General features: G+C 52.3%; 2 protein-coding genes across 2 annotated transcripts in view; both read right to left on the bottom strand.

Moving 5' to 3' along the window:
* Positions 1-21,501, bottom strand: part of LOC147091640 (uncharacterized) — a 267,963-nt gene that overhangs the window by 25,311 nt on the left and 221,151 nt on the right. The window lies entirely within an intron of this gene.
* On the bottom strand, positions 1,037-20,634 carry LOC147091644 (uncharacterized). Its single transcript, XM_085976844.1, has 2 exons — positions 19,069-20,634; positions 1,037-2,086 (listed from the first exon to the last, which is right to left on the bottom strand). The coding sequence occupies exons 1-2, from the start codon at positions 19,932-19,934 to the stop codon at positions 1,159-1,161; spliced, it is 1,794 nt and encodes a 597-aa protein (XP_085832970.1). The 5' UTR covers positions 19,935-20,634; the 3' UTR covers positions 1,037-1,158.

Genomic DNA, 21,501 nt, shown 5'->3' with positions numbered 1-21,501 from the left:
GAGGTAGTCGGTAGCTTCCCGCGGCACTGCACCACCGGCAATGACGTCATCGTCACGCGCAGCACCCCAGCTGCAACCTTGGGTTGCGACCCCTGACCTACCACCGGACGATATGACCGACAGGGTCAGGGGTCGTTTCTGCAGCCGCGGCAACACCACTTAAAGGGCAGGTGTCGGGCGGTAACTTTTTATTTTGGCCGACTGCCAGCACCTGCCCCCTTCCCCTTTCTTCTTCGGGGTGTCGGCCGCGATCGCACAGCCCGGCGCTCCTCTTCATCCGACACCCCACTCCCCGGTGGTCCAGCAGGGCCCCAGTGTGCGCAGTGCTAGGCCCCTCCCCTTTCATCAGGGAGGGAGGTCTGCTATGACATAGTGCTTTGTGCCGACGGGCGTGGCGCTGTTACACGAAGAGCCGTGAAATTCACTGGTAGCTCCTCAAGACGGAGGGGAGCGCTTCCAGTAGCACCCTGCCTCCTGCTTGGGGCGCTACCGCTGAATTTAATGCGCAGGGGCGCTAACTTTTTTGGGGTGCTAAAATTAGCCCCGGTGACGTTAGCGACCCAAAGGGGGCGCCACCGAATTTCCCCCTAAGAGTCTAAATGGGCTGGAGGAGCAGAGGGATCCTGGGACACAGATACACAAATCACTAAAAGTAGCAACACAGGTTAATAAGGCCATTAATAAAAAGTACTGGGGTACATTCCGAAAGGAGCCTTCTGTTCCGTGTCTAGGAGCTCTGACCCATGGCAGAGAGCGGCTGGGACACGTTTCTCACACGCCTTGAGATTAACCCGCACGGCAACTTTGCTGTCAGTGAAGAGAGACAAGAAAGACCAAAGTGCCGTTTGCCCCTCTCAGTGTGGCCCTGAAGGACTGTGTCCAGGCTGGAGTTCTGTTCCCACCGTATGATCTTCCCCCAGATTGTCCTTTCTGAGCTCCAGCCAGGTGATGCTAAACACTCAGGTGGGAAAGACAAAAATCTACAACAATGTGTTTAAAACAAAGTTGATTTATTTGACATCTATCCAGAATATTAAACTCCAGCCCAATTCCCGGAGTTATTAACATCAGCAGAAACAATCCCCACCTGGTCAGAATGAACATGGTTCAGTCCTGGATGTGATTAACAGCAGCAACAACAGAATCCACCCCCTGCAGTCACTTGTGAACTCGCTGGTGTGTCAGGAGGTGGGATGAGCTAGTGAATCCCTTCCTACACACGGAGCAGGTGAATGGCCTCTCCCCGGTGTGAACGCGCTGATGTGTCAGCAGGTTGGACGAGCGAGTAAATCCCTTCCCACACTGAATGCAGGTGAACTGCCTCTCCCCAGTGTGAACTCGCTGGTGTGTCAGCAGATTGGATGAATCAGTGAATAACTTCCCACACTCAGAGCAGGTGAATGGCCTCTCCCCGGTGTGAGTGCGCTGGTGTGTCAGGAGGTGGGATGACTGAGTGAATCCCTTCCCACACTCAGGGCAGGTGAACGGCCTCTCCCCAGTGTGAACTCGCTGGTGTATCAGCAGGGTGGATGAACGAGTGAATCCCTTCCCACACATGGAGCAGGTGAATGGCCTTTCCCCAGTGTGAGTGCGCTGGTGTATAGTGAGCTCAGATGATCGCCTGAACCCAGTCCCGCAATGCGAGCACCTGAACGGTCTCTCGTCAGTGTGAACACGTTGATGGTGCATCAGTTCCCTGGAACCTTTAAAGCAATTCCCACAGTCCGAGCAGTTAAAAGGTCTCTCATTAGTGTGAACTCGCTGGTGTATCAGCAGGTTGGATGAATGAGTAAATCCCTTCCCACACTCAGAGCAGGTGAACGGCCTCTCCCCGGTGTGAACATGCTGGTGTATCAGCAGGTTGGATGACTGAGTGAATCCCTTCCCACACTCAGAGCAGGTGAATGGCCTCTCCCCGGTGTGAGTGCGCTGGTGTGTCAGGAGGTGGGATGACTGAGTGAAACCCGTCCCACACTCGGAGCAGGTGAACGGCCTCTCCCCGGTGTGAATGCGCTTGTGTCTCGATAGGCCAAAGGGTTGGCTGAAGCCTCGTCCACACACAGAACACGTGTACGGTTTCTCCCCGCTGTGAACGGTGCTTTTTGCTTCCATGTTCAGAGGCCGATGATATTCCGATCCGATGAGTCGAGTGACGGTCAGATCTTGGCGTGATGTTTGGTTTGAGTTTCCTGTCTGCAAATCCTCCCCTTCCAGTGCCCTGTAAAATTAATTTAAAACAGGGAGCTTGAGAGACAACCCACAAGAAAACAAAGGCAGGTTGTGAAATTGAGCTCAGTGAATCTGGTCATTTGTGGGGCCGGCACTAGACAAAAGTGACCATGAAAGCTGCCGGATTGTCATAAAAACCCAACTGGTTCATTAATGTCCTTCAGGGAAGGGAATCCACCACCTGGCCTGGGCCTACACAAGATTCTGGCCTCTATGGGAGGAGAGAGAGAGAAAGAGGTGGGAGTGGGAGGGGGAGGGGGCGAAGGAAAGGAACTTTATACATCTGCAACTCGACCAGGACTTTGATAGAACATCCCAAACCCGCGACCTCCACCACCTAGAAGGACAAGGGCAGCTGTTGTATGGAAGCACCATCACCTCCAAGTTCCCCTCCAAGTCACACACCATCCTGACTCAGATATATTCATCGTTCCTGGGTCATAATCCTGGAACTCCTTACCGAACAACATTGTGGGAATACCTTCACCACACGGACTGCAGTAGTTCAAGAAGGTGACTCACCAGCCCCTTCTCAACGGGAAACTGGGGATCGGCAATACAGGAAACTTTCGTTTAAACGGAGGTTAAATATCCGGAATGCTCTATCCACCGGCAAAATTCAGGAGTCGGTTCAGGTAAGTTTTTTTACTTTTAGCTGCTTTTTTTCTCCATTTGTGGCTCTGCAAGCGTCTAGCTGAAGCTGTTGCTTAGCTACAGAGACGCTTGCAAGCTGCGCTGACTATTGTGAAGCTGTTGCTAAGCAACAGGGTTTGTTGCTTCAGACGGAGCGCAGAAGCTCCGTATCTTTTAACTATAGCGCTCGTTTCTCCGGCAGTGTTGATCGACCGGCACCAGCTCGGTCCCGTCAGTGCCGGATACCAGAAAGTTTCCTGTACTTGCTGCTCTTGCTAGCTACACCCACATCCCAAGAATGAATTAAAACAAATCTGTAGATGTAAACTGGATTAAAAGCCTGTACAGAAATACTTGTTCCTAAAACAATACTCTTTTACATTGCACGGACAGTGTCTGTGTAACAACCTAATCGCCCCTAGAATCCACCTCCCTTGACAGTCTCACATTGGAAATTGTTGGGTCCTCCTGGGCTCAGAAGTACTGGGGGTTAAACCCAGCAGCTTCTCCTCCATCTCATACTGAAACATAGAAACATACAAACATAGAAACATAGAAGGAGTAGGCTATTCGGCCCCTCGAGTCTGCTCCGCCATTCAATGCGATCATGGCTGATCATCCAAATTCAGTCCCCGGTCCCTGCTTTCTCCCCATACCCCTTGATCCCTTTAGCCTTAAGAAATATATCCAACTCCTTCTTGAATCTATTTAATGTATTGGCCTCTACTGCCTTCTGTGGTAGAGAATTCCACAGGTTCACCACACTCTGGGTGAAGAAATTCCTCCTCATTTCTGTCCTAAATGGCTTACCCCGTAACCTTAGACTGTGACCCCTGGTTCTGGACTCCCCGACCATCAGGAACATCCTTCCTGCATCTAGTCTGTCCAGTCCTGTCAGAATTTTATAAGTTTCAATGAGATCCCCTCTCATTCTTCTAAACTCCAGCGAGTACAAGCCCAATCGTCCCAATCTCTCCTCATACATCATTCCTGCCATCCCAGGTATCAGCCTGGTGAATCTTCATTGAACTCCTTCCATGGCAAGAACATCCTTCCTCAGATAAGGCGACCAAAACTGCACACCATACTCAAGATGTGGTCTCACCAAGGCCCTGTACAACTGCAGCAAGGCATCCTTGTTCCTGTACTCAAACCCTCTCGCTACGAAGGCCAACATACTATTTGCCTTCTTAACCACCTGCTGTACCTGCATGCTTATCTTCAGCGACTGGTGCACAAGGACACCCAGGTCTTGTTGCACTTCCCCTTCTCCCAATCTATTGCCATTCAGATAATAATCTGCCTTCCTGTTTTTGCCACCAAAATGGATTACCTCACATTTATCCATGTTATATTGCATCTGCCATGCTTCTGCCCAATCACACAACCTGTCCAAATCATCCTGTAGTTTCTCGGCATCCTCCTCACAGCACACACGCCCACCCAGCTTTGCGTCGTCTGCAAATTTGGAGACATTACATCTAGTTCCCTTGTCTAGATCATTAATATATATTGTGAATAGCTGGGGTCCAAGGACCGATCCCTGCGGTACCCCACTAGTCACTGCCTGCCATTCGGAAAAAGACCCCTTTATTCCAACTCTTTTCTTTCTGTCTGCCAACCAGTTCTCTATCCAAGCCAATACCTTGCCCCCAATCCCAGGTGCCTTAACTTTACACACTAATCTCTTATGCGGGACCTTATCGAAAGCCTTCTGAAAGTCCAAATACAGAACATCCACTGGTTCTCCCTTATCTATTTTACTAGTTACATCCTCAACAATGAAGCAACAAAAAGACCTACACAGGCGGCCAGGGACCTACCTTCCGTCAGCCTGCAATAAAACTCTTCCCCACAGCCGCTGACTAATGGCGGCCGCAGCACCCACAATTCACCACGCCCCAGAAACCGCTCTATCCAACGTGCTTATTTACCCGCTGAGAGTGCGTATGCTCCCCGGGGCCGCGGGCCATTCTGGGAGCCTGGCTCCTGTTCTTTTTCCTGAGTCGGACTCAGTGGAACCGGCTGAAGAAACCGGGAAGCGGCGGCTCGGATGGGGGAGGTGCTGCACCCTGGGATTCCTGGTGCCGGAGCCCTGGCCGCATGTCCGCCGGGCCCGGCCGCTCTGATTCTGATTGAGTTTTTGATGAGGTAACAGAAATGGTTAATGAGGGCAATGTGGTTAATGTGGTGTACATGGATTTCCAAAAGGCGTTCGACAAAGAACCACATAATAGGCTTGCCAGCAAAGTTGAAGGCCATGGAATAAAAGGGACAGTGGCAGCATGGATATGAAATTGGCAAAGTGACAGGAAACAGAGAGTAGTGGTGAACGGTTGTTTTTCGGAAAGGAGGGAGGTACACAGTGGTATTCCCCAGGGGTCGGTACTAGGACCACTGCTTTTCTTGATATATATTAATGACTTAGACTTGGGTGTACAGTGCACAATTTCAAAATATGCAGATAACACAAAACTTGGAAGTATAGGGAACAGTGAGGAGGATAGTGATAGACTTCAAGAGGACATAGACATGCTGGTGGAATGGGCGGACACATGGGAGATGAAATTTAACGCAGAAAAGTGCAAACTGATATATTTTGGTAGGAAGAACGAGGAGCGGCAATATAAACTAAAGGGTATAAGTCTAAAATGTGTGCATGAACAGAGAGACCTGGGGTATGTGTGCACAAATCGTTGAAGGTGGCAGGGCAGGTTGAGAAAGCAGTTAAAAATGCATACGGGATCCTGGGCTTAATAAATAGAGGCATAGAGTCCAAAAGCAAGGAGGTTATGATGAATCTTTATAAAACACTGGTTCGGCCTCAACTGGAGTATTGTGTCCAATTCTGGGCCCCGCACTTTATGAAGGATGTGAAGGCCTCAGAGAGGGTGCAGAAAAGATTTACAAGAATGGTTCCAGGGATGAGGGACTTCAGTTACGTGGATAGACTGGAGAAGCTGGGGTTGTTCTCCTCAGAGCAGAGAAGATTGAGAGGAGATTTGATAGAGGTGTTCAAAATCACGAGGGGTCAGGACAGAGTAGAGAGAGAGAAACTGTTCCCATTGGCGGAAGGGTTGAGAACCAGAGGACACAGATTTAAGGTGATTGGCAGAAGAACCAAAGGCGACATAAGGAAAAACTTTTTTACGCAGCGAGTGGTTAGGATCTGGAATGCACTGCCTAAAAGGGTGGTGGAGGCAGATTCAATCACAGCTTTCAAAAGGGAATTGGATAAGTGCCTGAAGTAAAGACATTTGCAGGGTTACGGGGAAAGGGAGGGGAGTGGGACTAGCTGAAGTGGTCTTGCAGAGAGCTGGCACGGACTCGACAGGCTGAATGGCCTCCTTCTGTGCTGTAACCATTCTATGATTCTATAAAATATTAGAAAGTTTGTTCCACAGAAGCACAGGGTTTATCTGCTTTTATTGATGAATTTAAAAAGTCTCTATTAAAACCTGAGCCAGTGTGTTGTGGGCCAAAGAGCCTTGTGTCCAATGAGGGGAATAAAGGCCCACAGCCTCCCCTGGCCCCGGGCCCTGAACAAGGGACTTGAGAAACTCGCTGCCCTGCGGATCAGACAATCAGCCGGCGCTAGTCCCGCCCCTCGGGCTCCCCAATTGGTTGGAGGACCCGCCCCCGGCTCGCTCCTCCAGCCCCGCCCCGCTCGCTCTCTATTGGTCGGAAGCTCCCGTCAATCAGGCCGCGAGCCCAGGTCATGTGTCCCCGTGGAGATCACGTGAGCCGTCCAACTGCCGCCGCTCGGTCCGTGGCCTTGCCGACTCAGGTTTTTCTATTTCTCTTTATTCTCTCCTGATCCACCCCCCCCACCCCACCCCGCGCAATTCTCCACCCAATCGGAGCGGAGAAAACACACTTTGCGTCACCGATCGCGACTCTGGAACCGACACCAAGGCCTTTCCCCGGAATGGCCCGCGCCGACTCCGTCCGGCAGGATCCGAGTGCGCAGGCGCAGCTCCGTGTGGGTGAGGGGGGTTGGTGTCCTCTGGGCATGCGTGGTTGTTGCCCTTCGTGACCGGGAGGGGTCGCTGTGCCGGACTCGGCCCAAACCGCCGCCCCGTGTGCGCATGCGCGGATGCTCGGCTGTCAATCAGCCAGAAGAGGGCGCTGGTGAGACCAATGACGTAAGAAAGACTTGCATTTCTATAGCGCCTTTCACCACCACTGGACGTCCCAAAGCGCTTTACAGCCAATGAAGTAGTCACTGTTGTAATGTAGGAAACGCAGCAGCCAATTAGCGCACAGCAAGCTCCCACAAACAGCAATCTGATAATGACCAGATAATCTATGTTTTTTGTTATGTTGATTGAGGAATAAACACATTGGCTAGGACACCAGGGATAACTCCCCTGCTCTTATTCAAATAGTGCCATAGGAACATTGACGTCCACCTGAGAGAGCAGACGGGGCCTCGGTTTAACGTCTCCTCCAAAAAACAGCACCTCTGACAGTGCCACACTCCCTCAGCACTGCACTGGAGTGTCAGCCTGGATTTTTTGCGCTCAAGTCTCTGGAGTGGGACTTGAACCCACAACTTTCTGACTCAGAGGCGAGAGTGCTACCCACTGAGCCACTGGCTGACACTAAAGAACAAGCAGTTCTGACGAAAGGTCATCGACCTGAAACGTTAAATCTGTTTCTGGCTCCACAGATGCTGCCTGACCTGCTGAGTATTTCCAGCATTTTCTGTTTTTGTTAAAGAAACGAGGTAGTGATTGCTGACGGGAAGAATGTTGGGGCGTCCTGCGCATGCGCACCTCCCTGACGGTTGAGGCGAAACACCGACTCGCTCCCACCTGAGCCGCTCACATGTACCAGATGTTGTGGCTTCGTAAGCGCGCCCGATGTTCCAACCACGGGGTTTTGTGCGCTGAGCATGCGCATTGCGGACCGATCGGGACGGGTGATTGTAGAGCGTGAACTCCTCTGGCAGGGAGTCCACCCGCCACTGGCCCACCAGGAGTCCAGAACATTTCTCTCAGTTGATCCTGGCGGAGGATGCGTCCGAGTAAATCTGCTGGCATTCTCGGATCCTCCGCAAGTCAGCGGGATCCGTGACCATGAGGAGCACGTCATCGGCATAAGCCGAGAGGACGACTTCCATGCCCGGCACTTGCACAGCCAGTCCCATCAACCTCTTCCGCAAGAGGCGCATGAAAGGCTCCAGGCAGACGGCGTATAACTGACGCATCCCTGATGCACCCCCCTCCCGAAGCGAATGGGCGCCGTCAAAGACCCGTTAACTTTAATCAGACACTCCGCGGCGGCGTACAGAAGTCGGATCCGGGTGATGAAATGCATCCCGAACCCGAATGCACGCAGAGCCCCGAAGAGATACCCGTGATCCACCCTGTCGAATGCTTTCTCCTGATCCAGGGAAAGGAAGGCGACCGACAGACCAGGCCTCTGGGAATGTTGGACCAGGTCCAGAACCAGATGGATGTTATCGTGGATAGTCCGGCCTGGGACCGTGTAGGACTGGTCGGGGTGGATCATGTGGGCCAGCACGGTGCAAAGGCGGGCAGACATGGCCCTGGCAATAATTTTACAATCCGTGCTAAGGAGGGAAATCAGGCACCAGTTTTTTAAAAGGCTGAGATTGCCCCTCTTAGGCAGCAGGACAATGACCACCCTGCGCCACGAGAGGGGCATCTCCCCGGTTGCCAGATGTTCCCCCAGGACCCACGCGTAGTCACCCCCCAGGACGTCCCAGAACGCCCTGTGGAACTCCACGGTTAGCCCATCCAGCCCCGGGGACTTTCCCCTCGAGAGCTGGCTGAGGGCGCCGGTCAGCTCCGCCAAGCTTAGCGGAGCGTCCAATTTTTCGGCGCCCTCCGGGCCAACCTTCAACAGATCCTCCCACAAAACTCTGCGCACATCCTTGCTGGACGGATCCGGAGAGAACAGAGCTCCGTAATGGGCCCGGGTCTCCGCGCTGATCCCCTCCGGATCCGAGACCAGGTATCCGTCATCAGCCAGCAGCCCCAAGAGCTGCTTACGGACCCCCCATCTTTTTTCCAGCGAGTAGAAGGAGGGGGAGCCACGGGCCAGGTCCCGGAGGATCTGGATCCGCGACCACACATACACGCCTCGGGACTCGACGAGCTGTAGGTCCTTCAGCGCGCCCTTCTTCTCTTCGTACACCTTCTGCAGGGCCGGGTCATTGACGACTTGACCGAGACGGGACTCCAGGTTGAGCACCTCCCTCTCCAACCGCCCGACCTGGGCCTCCCGCCTCTTGGTCGACCCCCTCGCGTACTCCTGACAGAAGAGATGGACGTGAGCCTTGCCCACGTCCCACCATAGCCTCAAGGAGGGGAAGCACCCCCCCTTCCTTCTCCAGTCGGCCCAGAACCGATGAAACAAATCCTGGAACCGCTCGTCCTCCAGCAGCAGGTTGTTAAAATGCCAGTACGCGGACCCCCCCCGTGTGTGTAACAGAACGAGCTCCGCCCACACCAGGTGGTGGTCCATGCAAGGCACCGGCCACATGGAAGCCGCCGGAATGCAGGAGACGTACGCCCGGGAAATGTAAAGGCGGTCAATTCTGGACCTTCCTCCTCCAGACCTCACATAAGTGAAGGCGCTGGAGTCGGGATGGAGATTTCGCCAGACGTCCACCAAGTCGAAGGACCCGACCAGGTCCCTCAACTTTTCCATCGCCGCCAGGCTGTACGGGGGATCCGAACGGTCCCTCGCCTCAAGGGTACAATTAAAATCCCCCCCCCAAGATGACGCACTCGCCAACGTCGATGGAGCCCAGAAGAGCAGACACTTCTTCAAAGGAGCGCACTTGCTGCGCACTGGCCTGAGGGACGTACACATTCACTAGATGGAGCGGCATGCCCCCCAGGTGAACAGTGACCTGGAGCAAACGGCCCGGCACATGCTTCTTGACCCCCAAGATCTCCGGCTGAAAATGCGGGGCCAGCAAGATAGCCGCCCCGCTGCAATAGTTGGAGAGGTGACTCATGCTGACCCCTCCTATCCACTCCAGGAGCCACGTGGCCTCGCCCTCCGTAACGGTGTGGGTTTCTTGCAGGAAGCACACCGCATACCTCCCGTCCCGGAGGACCGAGAAGTTATTAAATCTACGGCGTGCATCTCTGCTGCCGTTGATGTTGAGGCTGGCTATGGTTATCTTCATGACAAGAGCATAGTGCAACCTCTACTTAACCTAACGGGAGGAGGGAGAGCGGCCGTTTGTCGACCGCCACTCCCTCAACAGTCCAGCGAGGAACTTGTTGATCCGACGCTGCTCGCACAGCCCCGCGCCCTCGTCCGCACCCATGGATTTGACAGCGGCACGAACAGAGCCGACGAGCAGCGGCAGATCTGACCATCTGTCTAGGGCCATCCGGATTTTGCCAGGGCGACCCCGGCATGCAGCCAGGAAGTCCCGGAGTTTCACAATGGGGATGAGGGGGTACCTGGAGGGGGGCACGAGGGTATCCGCTGCCTCACTGGTGACGGAGTCTGACTCATCCTCGGTGCTCTCCGCCGGGTCCCCGTCCTCCTCCGGGAGGTCGTCATCAGCCAGACCCACCTCTGTCTCGATCCCACCCCCAGGATTGGCGGCAGAGGATTCCTCCCTGGGCTCCTCCGGAGTTGCCGCGTCAGGAGGCGGCGGCGGTTCGGGTTCCCCTTCCACCCCAGGCACCGGGGTGCATGGGGAAACCGGGGAGAACACTATCCCCATTTCCCCCAACATCCCCGGTGACAACATCGGAGACGGAGTCAGCGGGTCTTCCCCCTCACCACCATCAGCCACCGACCCAGCGGACTGGGGAGCTTGAATACATTCCTCGGCCATGTCGAGCAGCGCCTGGGAATGGTCCAGACTGTCCTGGGTGAGCTCAGCCTCACTGGCCTCGCCCACCCCAGTCTCCAGGGCGTCCAACATGGCGAGATGTAATGGTTCTTTTGTTATTTCCTCCGCGGGTAGATCCACGGTCCCCCCCAATGCACAGGGTCTCTTCCCCATCCCTGGGAGGCACAGGCGGGACAGACTCATCTGTCGTACCCTCCCGAGGGACAGGCAACTCCTGCCGAATATAGATGATGGTAATAGTAGGGGGGGCGCAGCACACACGGCGGGCGACAATTCCCTCCGCGTGGTCCTCTCCCAGGGACTCGCGCCTCCTTTTTGTTATGGAGAGACACGAAGGCTGGAGACCTCCATACCCACCGAGGCCGCCTCCTCCGCTCCCTCCCATCGAGCGGGTTGCTCGGGTCCCTCGAGCCCGAGTCCGGTCGCAGGTCTTAATTCTTCCACCTCAGCAGTTGCGATCATGGGCCCGGGCACGAGGACCCCAAACTCCGAGACTCCGCCGCCACCAGCGCAAGGTATGTGGGCGTAAGTTCCAGCAGATCGTCCATATCCGTGTGCTCACCGTGGAGACCTGCCCTAAAGTGCTTCATCTGCTTCTGCACCTTCCCTTCGCTCGGACGCTCTCCCTCCCCCCCGCCGGGGGCTGTGATGGCGTTGGCCTCTGACGTCGACCGCGCATCAGGTGTTGAGGACGCGCAGACAGAATCGGGGGGGGGAGCGGTGGCGGTGCCAGCCTTGGCCGCCTCAGATGATCTGGCGGCCTTGGAGGCGGGGCAGTTCTTTCGTACGTGCCCCACCTCCTTACAGGCGTGGCACCGCACACCGTCCAACGTCCAAAAGACACGGAGGGCAGCCCCCTCGTGGCACACAATAAAAGTGCCCTCGGTGTCCTCCTCCCACGCCAGCTGAACAAAAAGCTGGCGCCGGAAGGAGAAGACGTGCCGGAGGCTGGCCTCTCTGCATCCGAGCGGGATCGGTGTGAACCCCGACCTCACCTCCCCCAGTTGACGTAGGTGGGGGAGGAGCTCAGCCGCAACAAAGGGCGGGACATTTGATAAGAGGATCCTCTGCACGGTGGCCTCGAGAGGATCCACCGGCAGGATGGTCCCGCCCACGGTGAGCCCCTTGGTTACGGCCAGGGACACCGCCCGCTCTGATGCCAGGAAGAACACAGCCTTGCCATACATTTTCGAGGCGATGACGATGGCTGAAGGGCTGACAACCTCAGCCATGGCCTTCACGCATGCTTCGACAGTCATGTTGGGGTGAGTGTAGCTCTTCGCCCTGTGTTTTTTAGTGAGAAGGCGGAAAGGTGACGGGGCAGCAGAAGCAGCGGGAGCAGCCTTGGCCGTGGCTGCCACACTTGTGTATGACCTTGCTGGCCCCGTCACCGGCGATGATGTGGTCACCATCGTGGGGTGCTTATTATAAAGGGCTACACCCACCCCAAGTCACAGGCCTGGTGATGTTAATGGCCTCAGTGGTTGTTTTCCCTGAGCAGAGGGAGCTTTAAAAGTGAAGGCACACCTCTCCCCTTGTTCATTACATTGGGAGAGGGGCCTTCTCCCCTCTGCACAATGTGCAATTAATGGATATGAGGTGCCTCTTTAGAGAGAGACAAAGAGAGAGGCAAAGAGAGAGAGAAAGGGGGTGTGGGAAGGAGGGAGGCCGCAGGGGCTGGGTCTCCACTCAAGATGGTGGGTGGTTGCTCGCAGGGGTGCACTCTCCAAAAAATAAGTCTCTATTGATGGTCTTCTTGTGGGGGGAGAAGATGTCTTCACCTGGGAAAATAAAGCTGGAGATGCCCAGGCTCAGTCCACCACCAGGTCTTAACGATGTGATAATTAAATGATGACTTCACCTGGGCAGCTCCAGCTGTCCCAGGTCAAGCAATAGGGAGGGGTGTTTGCTAGTGGTGTGTGTGGCCTAGTTTTTACAAGAGTCACACACACCCCTAGATGTTTTCTTCTCCTTCTTCTTTCCTCCCCCGACTTAAATACAAAGTCTTTATGAGAGTGCACCATGAGACACCCACCTGTAGAAGTTTTCCAATGGCTGTCCCTCCTTCTGAACAGATGTAGGATGTTCGTTTATCTCCCCTCTCTCCCTCTCCTGTAATGGAGACCAGTTGAGGGAACAGTGATGGAATGGCTTCCCTTTGTTGTTAGCTCTGGTCTGGTCTCCTGGTCTCTCCTCTGCTCTGGCACCCCAATAGTAGCTGCAGCAGCAACAGATGTGGTCTCTCCTCCTGGACAGAGAGAGAGAGAGACCTATCCTCTCCTCCCCTCTCCTCTCCTCTCTTCTGGCACAGCAGCAGCACAAGATCCTGGCTGGCTATCAGGGATCCTGGGGTTCATTAACCCGCTCCCTGAGCGTTCCAGATCCCAACAACTCTCTGAGTGAAAACATTTCTCCTCATCTTTGTCATCCAATTGAGATTGGGCCATTTTTCACCACCTGTAGGGGTGACTCTGAGTTGCCCCAGTGACACCAGACGGGAGCAAAACCCATGAAGGCAAGTGCCCCAGTGCCCCACAGATATTAAACAACCAATAATGGGTTACTTGGCTTTATAAACAGAGGAATAGAATATAAAAGCAAAGAGATGATGCTGGAACTTCATAAATCACAGGTTAGGCCTCAGCTGGAGTGTTGTGGACAAGTCTGGGCCCCACACTTGAGGAAAGGTGTAAAGGCCTTAGAAAGGGCCCAGAGGAGGTTTACCAGGATGTTACCCGGGATGAGGGACTTCAGTTATGAGGAGAGGTTGGAAAAGTAATAAAATTAATTGAAATTAATAATCCAGTAGGGTTGTCCTGGTACATTCTATTGCCTTATGATTTGGGCTTTAAGCAGAAGTCCAAATTGCTCAGGCAGTATTGTGTAAGCCACAAAGAATATACTCCATCTATTATTCTATAATAAGGGCTGAGACTGAAGGTTTTTATGGCCACAGATCAAGAGATCATAATAGAAGCATATTGACAGACTGGTGAGGCCACACCTGGAATACTGCGTACAGTTTTGGTTTCCATATTTAAGAAAAGATATACTTGCTCTCGAGGCAGTTCAGAGAAGGTTCACTCGGTTGATTCCGAAGATGAGGGGGTTGACTTATGAGGAAAGGTTGAATAGGTTGGGCCTCTACTCATTGGAATTCAGAAGAATGAGAGGCGATCTTATCGAAACATATAAGATTGTGAGGGGGCTTGATCGGGTGGATGCGGTGAGGATGTTTCCACTGATGGGTGAGACTAGAACTAGGGGGCATAATCTTAGAATAAGGGGCTGCCCTTTCAAAACTGAGATGAGGAGAAACTTCTTCACTCAGAGGGTAGTAAATCTATGGAATTTGCTACCTCAGAGAGTTGTGGAAGCTGCAACATTAAATAAATTTAAAACGGAGATAGACAGTTTCCTAGCTGATAAGGGAATTAGGGGTTATGGAGTAACAACAGAAAATGCTGGAAAAACTCAGCAGGTCAGGCAACATCCGTGGAGAGAAATTTGAGTTGACGTTTCGGGTTGGACCCTTCTTCAAAACTGAAAAGAAAAGAAACTAGATCGGAGGCAGGGCTGCGATCGGACAAAAGAATAAAAGAAACAAAAGAAGTAAAAGAGATTAGAAGCTAGACGAGATAGTAATAGGCTGGGATTAGGTGTAAAGTGTACTGGCAGGGCAAGAGATAGCTGCCAGGTGTGAGAGAGAAACAAAAGGAAAGGGGGGGGGGGAAAAGGAGTGGAACAATTACAAGAGAAAATGAAATGGGGGCCGAGCTTATGATCTGAAATTGTTGAACTCGATATTGAGTCCGGAAGGCTGCAGACTGCCTAATCGGAAGATGAGGTGCTGTTCCTCGAGTTTACGTTGAGCTTCCGTGGAACAATACAAGGGGTTACGGGGAGCGGGCAGGGAAGTGGACGTGAGTCTAGGTTCGGATCAGCCATGATCCTATTGAATGGCGGAGCAGGCCCGAGGGGCCGTATGGCCGACTCCAGCTCCTACTTCTTATGTTCTAAGTTCGGACTGTCCTCCTTGGAACAGAGAAGGTTCAGAGGTGATTTAATAGAGATTTTCAAGATGGTGAGCGATTTTGATAGAATAAATTGGGAAAGAAACATTCGCTCTGGTGAGTGGGTCAATAACTAGAGGTCAAAGATTCAACAATATTGACAGAAGATCTAGAGGAGAGATGAGGAGAAATGTTTCCACTCAGAGTTGTGGGGATCTGGAACACTCGACCTGAAAAGATGGTGGAAGCTGATTCCGTTAATAATTGTAAAGCAGAGTTGGACGGGAACTTGAGCAACTGACAGGGTTACGGACAAAAAGTGAGGATGTGGGACTAAACACGATGACTCTTTCAAAGAGCCGGCACAGGCACGATGGGCCGAATGGCCTCCTTCTGTGCTGTAAGTCTCTGTGAATCTATTCTATGAATAATAACTGTACAATACAGCGACACTCACAAATAATAATTCAATCATAATGTGACTGTGAGGATCGATTATTGCCACTTAGAATCATAGAAAGTTACAGCACGGAAGGAGGCCATTTCAGCCCATCGTGTCCGCGCCAGCCAACAAAGAGCGATCCAGCCTAATCTCACTTCCCAGCTCTTGGTCCGTAGCCCTGCAGGGTAAAGCATCCCAAGTGCACATCCAAGTACTTTTTAAATGTGGTTGGGGTTCCTGCCTCTACCACCCTTTCAGGCAGTGAGTTCCAGACCCCCACCACCCTCTGGGTGAAGACATTTCCCCTCAAATCCTCTCTAAACCTTCCCCCAATTACTTTAAATCTGTGGCCCCTGGTTTTTGACCCCTCTGCTAAGGGAAATAGGTCCTTTCTATCCACTTTATCTATGTCCCTCATAATTTTATACACCTCAATAAGGTCTCCCCTCAGCCTCCTCTGTTCCAAGGAAAACAGACCCAGCCTATCCAGTCTTTCCTCATAGCTAAGATTCTCTACTCCTGGCAACATCCTTGTAAATCTCCTCTGTACCCTCTCTAGTGCAATCACATCTTTCCTGTAATGTGGTGACCAGAACTGCACGCAGTATTCTAGCTGAGGCCTAACTAGTGTTTTATACAGTTGAAGCATAACCCCCCCTGCTCTTGTATTCTATGCCACGGCTAATAAAGGCAAGCATTCCGTATGCCTTCTTAACCACCTTATCTACCTGGCCTGCTACCTTCAGGGATTTGTGGACATGCACTCCAAGGTCCCTTTGTTCCTCTACACTACTCAGTGTCCTACCATTTAATGTGTATTCCCTTTCCTTGTTAGTCCTCCCCAAATGCATTACCTCACACTTCCCCGGATTGAATTCCATTTGCCACTGTTCTGCCCACCTGACCAATGTATTGATATCTTCGTGCAGTCTGCAGCTTCCTCCTTCAGTATCAACCACACAGCCGATTTTAGTATCATCTGCAAACTTCTTAATCATACCCTCTTTAACCTGAGGTGCCCACCGGTCACAGAAGGCATCAAGCGTACCGGTCAAAGCACCGCCTGCTCCCTCTCCAGGGCCACCCAGGAACGGACAAGACCACGGGAGAGAGGCAGGCAGCCAGAGTGACCCCACCCCATGGGCCCCGCCCATCCTGGACCTACAAATTGCTGTTTTCACCAGGCCCAAGAGCAGGTCCAGGAGAAGATCCTCCGACTTACCCACCCACCTCCGCACCGGGCGGCCACAGATTAGGAGCGTGGGGCTAAAGTGTAACCAAGAGTTGAGGAGCAGCCCCTTCAGGTAACTACACAGGGGCTGCAACCTGTCACACTGAATATATACACGGCCCGTGAGCTCCTCTAGGCTGCAAAAAATACATCTGACCTTGGAGTCCGGAAAGGAGCTTAGAAACTGTTGCACACGACAGCTCCCTGCAACAGTCTCCACCCCAGATCCCCAATGATGCAGGGCAGGACTCCCGCATAGAGAGCCCTCCACTGGGGACCCTCGCCTCCGTCAGACAGCAAGATGACCCGCCAGTCTGATTGAGATTGGGCAATAAACAAAATTAATCAATAAATGACACAGAAACCCGAGTCCCCGGATCCTCAGCCCTGGTGTGAAGTACGCTGGCCACCAATTTTCCATCACTAACTCGCACCTCAGGCCCCGCCCAGTCTGGTTTAATTACTAAATGTTTTCTAACTCGGGTTCAGGCCTGTCATTCTGAGGGAAACAACGCCTCATTTATTGGTGTGTCCCACCCGAGCAGCTGTTAATGGCTTTAATAAACTGGCAGCAAGGTTTTTTTTTAAAGTGGAAAGAGGTGAAAAACGCCACTAGCGATGCCTCAAAACTCACAGAGAAATCCACTTCATCAGCGCCCCTGCCACAGGACTCAATATCCACCCCCTCCACCACTGGTTCACTGAGTCTGCAGTATGTACGGTCTACAAGATGACCACGGTCAGGCCGTGTGGAGTCAAGGGCCAGGCAGCAGAATGGATGGAAAGATCGCAACAAACTTCCCTTAACTCCAACCCTCTGATTTCTGTTTTGTAGCCATCTTTCCATCCATTCTGCTGCCTGGCCCTTCACTCCACACGGCCTGACCTTGGTCATCTTGTCGATCTTACATACTGTTTATGGATAGCAAGCTGGTTACAAAACAGAAAACAGAGAGTAGGGGTTGGGAGTAGCTACTCAGACTGGCAAAAGGTGGGAAGTGGTGTTCCACAGGGATCGGCGCTGGGATCACTATTGTTCACCATTTACATAAACGATTTGGACTTGGGAATAAGAGGTACAATTTCAAAATTTGTCGATGACACCAAATTGGGAGGTAGAGTTAATACTGAGGAAGACAAAATGCAAGAAGACATTAATAAATTTCAGAATGGGCGTGTAATTGGCAAATGAATTTCACTATAGATCAATGTGAGGTGGTGTGTTAATGAATGTCACTATAGATCAGTGTGAGGTGGTGTGTTAATGAATTTCACTATAGATCAGTGTGAGGTGGTGTGTTAATGAATTTCACTATAGATCAGTGTGAGGTGGTGTGTTAATGAATTTCACTATAGATCAGTGTGAGGTGGTGTGTTAATGAATTTCACTATAGATCAGTGTGAGGTGGTGTGTTTTGGTGGGAAGAATAAGGAGGCCACACACTACTTGGACAAGGGGGTAAAATTGGGTTGCTTTGTGCCTCCCGCGATATTCAGCGGGAGGTTAGTGGCGGAGGTAGTCCGTAGCTCCCCACGGCACTGCACCGCCGGCAATGATATCATCGCCATGCACAGCACCCCGGCTGCAACCTTGGTTTGCGACCCCTGACCTATCGCCGGACGATATGTCAGACAGGGTCAGGGGTCATTCCTGCAGCCGCGGCGACACCAGTTAAAGGGCAGGTGTCGGGCGGCAAATTTTAATTTTGGCCGACTGCCAGCACCTGCCCCCTTCCTACTTCGGGGTGTTGGCTGTGATCGCACAGCCCGGCGTTCCTCTTGATCTGACACCCCGCTCCCTGGTGGTCCAGCAGGGCCGCGGTGTGCGCAGTGCTAGGCCCCTCTGCTTCAATCAGGGAGAGAGGTCTGCTATGACGCGGTGCTATGTGCTGACGGGCGTGGCGCTGTTACACAAAGCACCGTGAAATTCACTGGTAGCACCTCAAGAGGGAGAGGAGCGCCTCCAGTAGCACCCCGCCTCCTGCCTGGGGCGCTACCACTGAATTTAATGCGCAGGGGCGCTAACTTTTTCAGGGGGCTAAAATTTGCTCCGGTGATGTTAGCGACCCAAAGGGGGCGCCACCGAATTTCCCCCTAAGAGTCTAAATGGGCTGGAGGAGCAGAGAGATCCAGGGATACAGATACACAAATCACTAAAAGTAGCAACACAGGTTAATAAGGCCATTAAAAAAAAAGCACTGGGGTACATTCCTAAAGGAACCTTCTGTTCCGTGCCTAGCAGCTCTGAACCATGGCAGAGAGCGGCTGGGATACATTTCTCACACACCTCGAGATTAACCCGCACGGCAACTTTGCTGTCAGTGAAGAGAGACAAGAAAGACCAAGTGCCATTTGCCCCTCTCAGTGTGGCCCTGAAGGACTGTGTCCAGGCTGGAGTTCTGCTCCCGCCGTACGATCCTCCCCCAGATTGTCCTTTCTGAGCTCCAGCCAGGTGATGCTAAACACTCAGGTGGGAAAGAGAAAAATCTACAACAATGTGTTTAAAACAAAGTTGATTTATTTGACATCTATCCAGAATATTAATAACTCCGGGAACTGGGCTGGAGTTTAACATCAACAGAAACAATCCCCAACTGTCAGAATGAACATGGTTCAGTCCTGGATGTGATTAACAGCAGCAACAACAGAATCCAACCCCTGCAGTCACTTGTGAACTCGCTGGTGTCTCAGCAGGGTGGATGACTGAGTGAATCCCTTCCCACACTCAGAGCAGGTGAACGGCCTCTCCCCAGTGTGAACTCGCTGGTGTCTCAGCAGGTGGGATGACTGAGTGAATCCCTTCCCACACATGGAGCAGGTGAACGGCCTCTCCCCAGTGTGAGTGCGCTGGTGGACAGTGAGCGCAGATGACTGCCTGAACCCAGTCCCGCAGTGAGAGCACCTGAACGGCATCTCTGCAGTGTGAGTGCGCTGGTGTACCATGAGCTCAGATGATCGCCTGAAACCAGTCCCGCAGTGAGAGCAGGTGAACGGTCTCTCCCCAGTGTGAACACGTTGATGGCGTATCAGTTCCCCGGAACCTTTATAGCACTTCCCACAGTCCGAGCAGTTAAAAGGTCTCTCCTCAGTGTGAACTCGCTGGTGATTCAGCAGGGTGGATGAATCAGTGAATCCCTTCCCACACTCGAAGCAGGTGAACGGCCTCTCCCCGGTGTGAACACGCTGGTGTGTCAGCAGGTTGGATGAATTAGTGAATCCCTTCCCACACTCAGAGCAGGTGAACGGCCTCTCCCCGGTGTGAACACGCTGGTGTGTCAGCAGGTTGGATGAATCAGTGAATCCCTTCCCACACTCGAAGCAGGTGAACGGCCTCTCCCCGGTGTGAACACGCTGGTGTGTCAGCAGGTTGGATGAATTAGTGAATCCCTTCCCACACTCAGAGCAGGTGAACGGCCTCTCCCCGGTGTGAATGCGCTTGTGTCTCGATAGGCCAGAGGAATGGCTGAAGCCTCGTCCACACACAGAACACGTGTACGGTTTCTCCCCGCTGTGAACGGTGCTCTGTGCTTCCATGTTCAGAGGCCGGTGATATTCAGATCCGATGAGTCGAGTGACTCTGTCAGATCTTGAAGTGAGGTTTGGTTTGAACTTACCATCTGTAAATCCTCCCCTTCCAGTGCACTGTAAAATTAATTTAATACAGGGAGCGTGAGAGACAACCCACAATGGCAGGTTGTGAAATTGAGCTCAGTGAATCTGTTCATTTGGTGGGCCGGCACTAGAAAAAAGTGACCATGAAAGCTGCCGGATTGTCATAAAAACCCAACTGATTCACTAATGTCCTTCAGGGAAGGGAATCCACCACCTGGTCTGGGCCTACACAAGACTCTGGCCTCTATGGGAGGAGAGAGAGCGGTGGGAGTGGGAGGGGGGAGGGGGAGGGGCCGAAGGAAAGGAACTTTATACATCTGCAACTCGACCAGAATTTTGATAGAACCTCCAAAACCCGCAACCTCCACCACCTAGAAGCACAAGGGCAGATGTTGTATGGGAGCACCATCACATCCAAGTTCCCCTCCAAGTCACACACCATCCTGACTCAGATATATTCATAGTTACTGGGTCATAATCCTGGAACTCCTTACCGAACAACATTGTGGGAATACCTTCACCACACGGACTGCAGTAGTTCAAGAAGGCGACTCACCACCCCCTTCTCAACGGGAAACTGGGGATTGGCAATATTTGCTGCTCTTGCGAGCTACGCCCACATCCCAAGAATGAATTAAAACAAATCTGTAGATGTAAACTGGATTAAAAGCCTGTACAGAAATACTTGTTCCTAAAACAATACTCTTTTACATTGTACGGACAGTGTCTGTTTAACAACCTAATCTCCCCTAGAATCCACCTCCCTTGACAGTCTCACATTGGAAATTGTTGGGCCCTCCTGGGGGTTAAACCCAGCAGCTTCTCCTCCATCTCCACTCCAGCTCAAACTGAAGCATAGAAACATACAAACATAGAAATATAGAAGATAGGAGCAGGAGTAGGCCATTCGGCCCTTCCAGCCTGCTCCGCCATTCAATGCGATCATGGCTGATCATCAAAATTCAGTACCCGGTCCCTGTTTTCTCCCCATACCCCTTGATCTCTTTAGCCTTAAGAAATATATCCAACTCCTTCTTGAATATATTTAATGTATTGACCTCGACTGCCTTCTGTGGTAGGGAATTCAACAGGTTCACCACTCTCTGGGTGAAGAAATTCCTCCTCATTTCTGTCCTAAATGGCTTACTCCGTATCCTTAGACTGTGACCCCTGGTTCTGGACTCCCCGACCATTGGGAACATCCTTCCTGCATCTAGTCTGTCCAGTCCTGTCAGAATTTTATAAGTTTCAATGAGATCCCCTCTCATTCTTCTGAACTCCAGTGAGTACAAGTCCAATCGTCTCAATCTCTCCTCATACGTCATTCCTGCCATCCCAGGTATCAGCCTGGTGAATCTTCATTGAACTCCTTCCCCAGCAAGAACATCCTTCCTCAGATAAGGCGACCAAAACTGCACACAATACTCACGATGTGATCTCACCAAGGCCCTGTACAACTGCAGCAAGACATCCTTGTTCCTGTACTCAA

Source organism: Somniosus microcephalus, unplaced genomic scaffold, assembly GCF_052327205.1.
Source record: "Somniosus microcephalus isolate GS21.2 unplaced genomic scaffold, FLI_Smic_1.0 unresolved_chr3, whole genome shotgun sequence".
NCBI lineage: Eukaryota > Metazoa > Chordata > Chondrichthyes > Squaliformes > Somniosidae > Somniosus > Somniosus microcephalus.
The sequence above is the reverse complement of the archived record's forward strand: the minus strand, read 5'-3'. Positions and strand labels throughout refer to the sequence as shown.